Source organism: Schistocerca serialis, chromosome 1, assembly GCF_023864345.2.
Source record: "Schistocerca serialis cubense isolate TAMUIC-IGC-003099 chromosome 1, iqSchSeri2.2, whole genome shotgun sequence".
NCBI lineage: Eukaryota > Metazoa > Arthropoda > Insecta > Orthoptera > Acrididae > Schistocerca > Schistocerca serialis.
This window is the reverse complement of record NC_064638.1, coordinates 395746590-395757071: the sequence shown is the minus strand read 5'-3', so window position 1 is coordinate 395757071 and position 10482 is coordinate 395746590. Positions and strand designations below refer to the sequence as shown.

General features: G+C 41.3%; 1 protein-coding gene across 1 annotated transcript in view; it reads right to left on the bottom strand.

The window, feature by feature from the left end:
• Window positions 1-4909: 4909 nt before the first annotated feature.
• Window positions 4910-10482, bottom strand: part of LOC126471479 (dynein axonemal assembly factor 10) — a 173481-nt gene continuing 167908 nt past the window's right edge. Inside the window, exon 8 of the mRNA XM_050099685.1 lies at window positions 4910-5171. Coding sequence (XP_049955642.1) covers window positions 4967-5171 — 205 coding nt within the window. The 3' untranslated portion in view covers window positions 4910-4966. The remainder of the gene's footprint in view (window positions 5172-10482) is intronic.

Below are 10482 nucleotides of genomic sequence, written 5' to 3'. Positions count from 1 at the left end.
GTTGAAACAGGTCCCGTGCCTGGCTACTTATCAACCTGGCCAACATCTTATTCTTGCCACAGACGCCTCTCAATATGGGGTCGGTGCAGTCCTTGCGCACCGTTTTTCTGACGGTTCGGAACAACCCATCGCTTATGCCTCCAAAACGCTCACGGATGCCCAACAAAAGTATTCTCAAATTGAGAAAGAAGCTTTGGCCATCATTTATGCTCTTCATAAGTTTGGTGTTTTTCTCTATGGCTCAAAATTTCATCTTGTTACGGATCACAAACCACTTGTTTCCTTGTTTCATCCATCAACGTCACTTCCCGACAAGGCTGCACACCGCCTCCAGCGTTGGGCTCTTTACTTGTCCCGTTTCAATTATGAGATTCATTTCCGGCCAATGGCTCAACATGCGAATGCTGATGCTTTGTGTCGCCTTCCCATGGGTCCGGATCAGGCATTTGATAGGGACGAACTTTTGTGTTTCCACCTGGATGTTGCCGAGCAGCGGGTTGTGGACGGGTTCCCCATCACTGGGGACAGGCTGGCGGCTGCTACGGGTTCTGACCCTACCCTCTCCCGGGTTTTACGCTGTATTCAGAAAGGTTGGCCAGATCGCCCGTCCGCTAAGACTTCTGATCCGTTGCGGAACTACTACACTTTGCGCTACCACCTCACGGCTAGGGATGGTGTTATCCTCCTCTCCACTGACAATGCTTCGCCGCGTGTTGTGGTACCTGCGTCTTTGCATGCTTCGGTCTTGCGCCTCCTTCACCAGGGGCACTGGGGTGTGTCTCACACAAAATCTCTGGCGCGCCGTCATGTGTACTGGCCTGGCATCGACTCTGAAATCGCACACATGGTCGCTGCCTGCGGCCCTTGTGCGTCACAGGCCGCTGCCCCGTAGTCATCTTTGTCACCGTGGCCTTCGCCTGAGAAGCCCTGGGAGCACATTCATGCTGACTTTGCGGGACCCTTTTTAGGTACTTATTGGCTCCTCGTAATTGACGCCTACTCTAACTTTCCTTTCATTGTCCGTTGCACGTCACCTACCACCACGGCAACCACCAGTGCTCTCGCCTGCATTTTTTCTTTGGAAGGCCTCCCCTCTACTCTTGTTACTGATAATGGTCTGCAATTTGCCTCTTCCGACTTTGTGGATTTTTGTTCTCGTCACGGCGTTACGCATGTCACGGCCCCGCCGTTCCATCCACAATCCAATGGTGCGGCTGAACGACTGGTCCGCACATTTAAGGCTCAGATGCGGAAACTTCTGACTTCTTCTGCTGCTGATGATGCGCTTCTCCAGTTCCTGGCGTCTTACCGTTTCACCCCCATGGGCAATCACAGCCAGGCTGAGCTCTTACATGGCCGACAGCCCCGCACGCTACTTCATCTTCTGCAGCCTCCCACCTCATGGCCGCGGGTGCCTTCACTTGGCCGGTTCACTGCCGACGACCTCGTCTGGGTACGGGGATATGGCAGGCGGCCAAAATGGAGCCCGGGCCGCATCTTGCGACACTGTGGCAGATGCCTGTATGAAATCCAGACGGACACGGGTGTTGCAGTGCATCATTCGGACCAGCTTCGGCCTCGGGTGCCAGCAACGCCTGTTCCGAATGCCACCACACCACCTTTGGCTCTACCTGATGCTCGGGATCTTGGCATCTCTCAATACTCACAACGCAGCCCTCTCACCGTCATCGCGATGCCAGCACCAGAACGGCCGCCACCAGGAGACGTGCCCATGCAGGAACCGGAGGACCATCCTCTGTCAGAGTACATCTACTCGCCTTCTCCTCCAACGGACGCCGACACATCGCCCATGTCTCCTGTCATATCAAGTGGACTTGCCACAAGGGGCGGATTGGTGCATGGGGCCCCAGCAGATTCGACCCCTACGTCTCCTGTCATCACGACCCGTTATCATCGGGGACACTTCCGTCCGCACGGGAAGCCTCCTCCTCGAGACTTTACGGTGAGTCAAACAACGCCTATGGATGTTAGCCATCTCCAGGACACCTCCATCAAGACCAGTGCAACCATTTCAAAGGGGGGAAAAGTGTTGTGACTCGCCGATTATTCAAAGTGCCGCTACGCAGTTACGCACGTCCTCTACGTGTGGCGCTGTCTGCCAGCCATGCAGCAGCTGTGCCACCTAAGCGGCCAGCCGAGCAGCGGCCGCTAGACTGAGACTCAGTGTTTAATCAAATGCCGACTTGTTCACAGGTCCACTTACTCAGTGACTTATATGTGTTGTTGTGTTGTCCGAAATATATGTGTTAAATTTGAAGATCTAACACTTATATTTCTTTCCACAATCATGCATCACAATATTAGTAGCAGACCAACAATCACTGATTGTGACAATTTTTTAAAACCACTCTTATTCTATCTTCTCTTCTTGTTAATCACATAAAACAAGTGATTCTTAAGTTATTCACAAGAGAGAGGGAGGAATTATAATATGCTGTGTCCATGTACCTTATATTAACTGCACATAATAATAGACCATTTCTCTCACAATATGCTGCCTGAAACTTAACTATTAATAAAAAAAATTAATATCTCCATCATCTCTCATCTTTTAGAAGTACAGACAGTGTAACCCATCATTTGCCGTGATATAATGCATTACACGTTACTGTTTTCAAGAAGTTTGCTACCTTAGTTGAAAAGGATACAGAAGGGATTAAATTAAATGATTGTGCTGCTGCAACAAACTTTTGCTACAAGAGTGTTTTAAGAAACTGTATTTAAACTGTCAGCAAACACTTTTTTCTGTAAGCAGACCCACTGAACATGCAGATGATTTATGATTTATAGATATGTTAAAATACCCTGCAGGAGATCAGCATGCATACTAGGTTACATAGGATTTGCTATGAAATGCCCTTTTTGTTGTACATGTACACAAATGCTGCTTGACAAAATTTATTGGTACCAATGTCCTTAAATATATAGCAATTCCTAGTGTAAGTGACAACTACTGCCACCATATTTGCTAACTTAAGTCCTGTAAAACATAATATATATGTATATTAGTGATCAAATATGTTCAGAGAGGGGGCATTACGTTAACTGGGTTTAATGAATCTAATTCATGAATGTAAGTAGTTCATTAATTTTACTCTTTCATCTTTGAATAATCTGTTGCAACAAGCACAGCTGACATTTATACTGACCAAATTAAAATTGGGTGAGGAAAAGTTCTGGTGATTCCTAAACATTTTTAATAACTGTCTGCACAGCTGTAATTTGCTTGAGTTACACTGTTGTTATTTTTCTCTGTTAAAACTCCCTACCATAAAAAAGGTCTGCTCTGATACTCACAACCATTCATATTTTAACCTCATGACAATGATGGTCACTTCCATTTTTTAGTTACTTTGCTATTAACCAAGCTGTGACTGGTGTTATCTAACCTAATGATAGAAGTAATTGGAACGACACCATATGTGACTCTGCCACCAGGCGTAAACAACTGTTCTAACACCAACTTAATTCTCTTGAAAGAAATTACAAATGACATTGATTATGATAGCTGTCTGTACTTGTTTACCCTCTACAGCTCACCTGCAATGTCTTGCTTTGTAAAATTTTCATTCTGGGACTCTATATCCCATATTGTCCGCCGCTCGTGGTCTTGCGGTAGAGTACTTGCTCCCCGCCCACGGGGTCCCGGGTTCGACTCTCGCTGGGGTCAGCGATTTTTCCTGCCTCGAGATGACTGGGTGTTGTTGTGTCACCTTCATAATCATCATTTATTCCCATTAAGGTCAGAGGAAGGCAATGGCAAACCACCTCCACTAGGAACTTGCCTAGTACAGTGGTGTGGGTCTCCCGCATCGTCCCCTAGGCTCCTCGGAGTATGGAACCTCTCATCATAATCATCATATCCCATATTACCTGACCCAAAATAGCACTACGTTTAAAAACATGATTTGGTATTCATCCTGCATAGTTAGCTGACATTTCCAGTATGAGAGCTATGAAACAACAAAATTACTAATTTTTCTACATTCTTGTTACTGAAAGTTTGTAGCGCTCTGTGTACACTTGCATCTGCCGGAAGCAGAGGGGTGAAACACTGTATAATGGCTGAAAGAACATAGACTTTTATATCCATTAGAATCACAGCCTGGTAAGGGCTCACCAACTTAGCACCCAATTCAGTGCCAGTTAGCACTCCATGTCCACAAATACTACAGCAAAATAAAGTTTCTGGCAATACACAGTACATCTAATAAATGTTAATGTGAGTGTAATGCCCAGAGGCTCAATATGCAAGAGATGCAGTACAATAGAACTACACAGTGCCAGTACTCAGATATCTATCATCATATTTATGTGTATGTCATAGTCTCTTTGTAAAACTGTTTCACTCAAATTAATAACATGTAATATAATCTAGTAAGGGACTTCAAGTGAGAGAAATAAATCCAGATTGTTTAATTTCTCTTACGCTTATATAAATTACCAATATCAAACATAAAATGACTCACCTCCTCACAAACTACTCAAAATTCTGATGACTTTGGAAAGAAAATCATTAATAATGAAGGTATGAATATTAGTTCATATTTCATGAATAATGTATGGAGAATCTATTTTTCTCCTAAAGCGATCTAAGCAATATGAACACTACCCTTTGGCTTACTTCTAAATCTACGAAATACCTCACTTATGCTGATTATCTGCCAGAAGGTTGGCAAAAATAATTTTACAATAAATTACTGTTGTGTTCTTGAACATAAACTTCTCTTCTCTGGATTTATTTTCTTTGAAATGACAAATGACCATTAATCATCATCGTAAGACCTGTGTTGATACTGCTGCAAATAGCACACTTACAAATGGTTGCAGTGCAAAAGTTTTAATGACAACAAAAAGGAGAAGGTTACAGACTGCACACTGAATCATTTGTTTTAAAGTTATGAATTAGTCTTTCTTTCATAAAATTTACTTTTTATTTTGGTGCTTAATAGTTATTTAATTTAGTTACAATGACAACACGTAATGTCTGATCAAATGCTGTACATAAGGCCAGTCCTATTTTATCTGGATTCCAGTCATAGCTTGAGATTGGCTGACTGGATAATGTGTTGTTTTGCAGTAAACTAACTGTCCCCACTACACCTACTGCTCCATCATCTGTTGTTTTCACTCGCTGTGCAGGGTAATTGCTGGAACAACCGAAATGAATAATTTTACTATTCTAGAGTGACTTTATTAATATGCAAGCTAAGAGGTAATAAATGGCAATGCTATGAATGATTCACATTAAAATCCTATTGGCTATAATATATTAAAATAGCCATAACTCTCTTTTATGGCCAGTTCTCAACAATCAAATTATCAACCACAATGCAAGAGAAACATGTGTGACACTGGAGACTGTCTGCAGAAAAGGCAAAAATTCGCTGTTCTTCTTTAGTAACAATATGGTAGTACATGACATATGAGGCTCCCTTCTTACAGTCATGCAACATCAAAGGAGTAAATTACAGCATAAGCATGGTAAGGCTAGCTGTAATTCAAAAGTAGCTTACTGAAGTTGGTCATTAAAAAAATGTAAATTTGCTTAAAAATTCCAAATAAATTATCTTATAACATTATAATGAGTATGTAAAATAAGAGAAAGGCAACCACTCACCTATAGCAGACTGATATGTGAAGCATAGAGACATTTAACAGAGAACACAGTTCTCACTACCTTTCAAACTTTTGCTCTTTTTTCTAGTGAAAGTACACACAACCCCAGGGACACTGAAATGCACACTTTCATGACCATGGCAGCGTGCATTTGGGTGTCTGTGTGTACTTTTACTAGAAAAGGAGCATGAGCATGAAAGGTCATGTGAATAGTGTTTTCTGTTATGTGTTTCTATGCACCACACATCTGTCCGCTGTAGATGAGTGGTTACCTTTCCCTTATTTCACATGTTGCACCTTCCAAGAGTTTCCACGACAATGGGTACAGCATTTAAGAAATTACACAAAAATTGGTTTTAGCCTTTAATTAGACAAACATACCTATACATCACTAGGCTCATAAATTGATGTTTTTGTATTACAAATGTGTTTTAAGTGACACATGAATGTTAGTATGAAACAGGAGAAATCAGTAACCTTTTGTTTCACAGTAAGCACACAAATCACATTGAGCAATTAATTATGTTTACAGTGATCATCCAATAAATTTACAAATCATATAAGTGAATTTTACATGAGAGGCTTATACCTTTTCCCAGAAACTGCAAAAAGAAACTGCCATTAGTAGACAAGTGATAAAATAGAGTTTTTTAAAGATTATTAAATAAGGCACACAACAGCTTTTTGCCATGTAGGCAACAAAAGGATGAGGTATTTCTTTATCCCCAAACTATTACACATATGGCTGCTGAGGATGTATCCGAACCAAGAGCTGCCAATGAAATTTTGAGAAGTGAGGAAGTGTAAAAACTAATTTACTACAGCTGTTTTAGAAGGCACAAGAAAAATATTCCACAATTCTCGTTCTCGTGCATGCTCTGGTAGATACTGAGAACCCAAATATAAAGCTAGTAAAAATTAAAACAGTAAATATATATCGGTTACCTCTCCATCAAAATGGAACTTCTTGACATGCACTGCTTCTATGATTTTCCAAGATATTGACTACTGCAATGACTTCACTGGCAGGAGGGGTGGGATGGACAACAACATGGTGCCTTTCTGTCCCAGAATAGGGCAAGCACAAAACTTGTTGCTTACAGGTGTATGAAAACTTACACAGTTTGCGTAATGAGGAATTTCACCATTTTTTGCTCGCTCTCTTCATCTCTGATTGACTATAATGGACCCAGGTCTTGTCTCTGGGTTCTTCTCTTCACAAAAACTTTTCACATGTGCTAATACATTGCTCTTTCACCTCATGAGTCAGCTCCCGCAGCATACATCTTCCAGACACTTTATGAAAATTGAGTTCTTAATCATTCATGTGGAAAGTATAAACATGACTAACATTTAGAGTTGTTGCAATAGTGTTCAGCAGTTTTTCATTACAGTCAATCCCATGGCTGTAGCAATCCTGATAACATAATGCAATCTGCCTGACCCAGAGAAAACTCTAGGTGCCACAAGTGTCATATAGTTTCTGAACTTCCAACTCCAATAGTAGATTCGTTGCTGTCACATATGCATCATTGTACTGGACCTTTATTCTCCAATTAATTTCAGTAGACATTAACTACACATAATTCAAATAAGAAATCAATTTTCATCCCTGATGCAAGTTGCTAATGGGGCAGCCATCTTCCCAGTGTCATGTGGCTATGTGTACAATGCTAATCTATGTAAATAAAAATATAAATGTTCGTTTGTACAAAATTGTAAATCTCCAAAAGTTCTTCACTGATCGCTTTGAAATTTTCCCACAATGTTGTATAATATGAGGGTTTGAAAGGTTCTCAGAACAGAATAGAAAAAAAGTAACATCACTGAAACTTTTTTTTATTTTCCAATGTAGTCTCCTTGTAGATTAATTCACTTGGTCCAACGATGTTCCAGTTGACAATGAGTTTCCTCCAGTCCTGCAAAATAGTTGTCAACTCCTGCTATCAATTCTTCGTTTGAAGTGATTCTTCGTTTGAAGTGAATCTTCGTCCACCAAGAAAAATTTTCGGTTTTGGGAAGACACAGAAATCTGATAGAGCTATATCAGGTGAATAAGGTGGGTGTGGCAACAATTCGTATTTTAGTTCGTGTAATTTTGCCATAGCAACAGTACATGTGTGCGGGCGCCAGTGTCAAGAGTCGTGGCACCCATCTTGCAGATAATTTTTTCATTTCTAATTCTTCAGTTAAAATGTGATATACCCTTTCAGATGATATCTGGCAAGCATGAGCAATATCATGCACTTTCAATCGGCAATCCTTCATGACCATTTTGTGTACTTTTGCAATGCTTTCTGGAGTAGTGACACATCTTGGCCAACCACTGCACGGATCATCATCTAAGATCTCCCGACCAAATTTAAATTCATTTGACCACTTGGCAACAGTTGAGTATGAAGGAGCAGAGTCTCCCAGTGTATTCTGGAAACAGGCATGAACGTCCTTTGCTTTCATACCTTTCTTTACAAAGTACTTAATCACTGCTTGAATCTCCATTTTTTCCATCTTCACAAATCACTACGCGGGAACAACAACAGAGCCACGTCACTGCCACAGCTCTCTTCCAAGAGCACTGATGTGGCATGTGTTTACAGGCAACAGTCCAATGAATATTACTTGAGCAACTCATTGCGCTAGCGCTGACCTCTCATGGTGGTTCCGAGAACTTTTCAAACCACCCTCCTATGTACAATACACATATTTATACACTCTATGACACTCCACGATGCATATAAAAACATGAGCACATTCAAATGCAACACTGTGTCACAATTTCGAAGGAATCAGTGAACAAATTTTGGAAATTTAAGATTTTGAACAAATGAACATTTACCCACATATAAATAAAAATGTAAATGTTCATTTGTTCAAAGTCTTATACCTCCAAAGATGTTCGACAACTACTTTCAAATTTTGACACAATGTTGCATTAGAATGCACACATTTCTTATATACTTATGGGACTGGAATATAGTGTGTATGTGTCTATATATGAATGTTCGTTTGTTCAAAATTTTAAGTCTCTGAAAGTTATTCACTGATTCCTTTGCAAGTTTGAAGCAATGCCGCATTTGAGTAACTGCATATTTTTATATACATACTGGAGCACCATACGGTATACGACACCTGTCTAAAATGTACCCAACCTTTGGCCCGAAAAAATATTTCGAATACCTAATGGGGTTGGGACCCTAATCCCCTTCAAAGTAGGCCCCTTGTGCATGCACACACTTAGCCCACCGATCCTTCCACTGCCGGAAACACCTCTGGAAGTTTTCTTTTGGAATGGTGTTCAGCTCTGTCATTGTGTTCTCTCTCTGCTCTCTTCTCTGCTCTCAAAATGGGATCCTTTCAGTGGCCTTCAATTTTGGAAACAACCAGAAGTCACAAGGAGCCATGTCTGGAGATTAGGGAGGTTGGCGAACAGCTATAATTGCATGTTTGGCCAAGAAATTTTGGATCAAGTGGGATGAATGTGTGGGGGCGTTGTTGTGATGTAGTTGCCAGTTTTTTGTCATCCGCATGTCTGATCTTTTGCGCCGAACTGCGTCACAGAGTCACAGGAGAAGATCTCGATGGTACTCCTTTGTTACTGTTTGTCCTTCCAGTGCACATTCATGATGCACAATTCCACGGACATCAAAGAAGACAGTCAGCATCACCTTGATTTTGCTTCGCACCTGCCGGACTTTCTTCAGCCTTGGAGACTCGGGATGCTTCCATTGCAATGACTGTCTTTTTGTGTCTGGGTCATACCTGTACACCCATGACTCATCTCCAGTTATCACAGCGTTCAGAAACCCAGGATCAGTGTTGGTGGTGTCCTGTGTAACGTCAAAATGGAGGTCTTTTGTTCTGGTGACAACAACTTGGGCATGAATTTCACAGCCACTCGGTGCATGTTCAAATCATCATGCAAAACTGCATGTGCAGAATCTTTACTCACTCCAACTTCTTGGGCAATCTCCTGCACAGTCAAACAATGATCTGGCATCACCAAATTTTGCACCCTTTCAACAACAGCTGCACTACAAGTAGTTGGGGCCTGCCAGAACACTGGTCACTCTCCACTGATGTGCGGCCATTTTTGAATTTTTTTGTGTTACACCCATCACATCTCATCCAAACACCTGCTGAATCTTATGAATTGTTCGCTTGGAGAATCACAAAGCTTTTGACAAAATTTGATGCAGTATCTTTGCTCAACGTGTTCAGTCATCTTGAGAGAATTGGTAATCCTACGAACACGTGTAGCATCTCACTCAGCGACCGACAGGCAGCAACTGACATGCTGGAAAGCAGGGACAAAATTCACGCATGCACATAAAGGTCTCTTCCTTTCCTGTGTACAGCAGTACCGTGCTATCGTCTCTATTTTGTGCGGGAAAATCAAAGGTCGGATACTTTTTAGACAGACTTCGTATATATTCACATTTTTATTTAATATGTATATAATTTATATAGCACATGGTGTTCCAGAAGGTACGTAAAAACACGTGCTTATTCGAATATAAAATTTTGTCAAAATTTCAAAGCAATTGGTGTAGAATTTTCAGAGATATATGATTCTGTACAAATAAACATTAACATTTTTATTTATACAGATACGTAATATGTAAGGGAGAAACATTTTTATGAAAGATATCACAACATTCTTCACAAAAATGCTCAAATGGTTCGGACCACTATGGGACTTAACATCTGAGGTCATCAGTTCTCTAGAACTTAGAACTACTTAAACCTAACTAACCTAAGGACATCACACACATCCATGCCCGAGGCACGATTCGAACCGGTGACCGTAGTGGTCGCGCGATTCCAGACTGAGGTGCCTTGAAC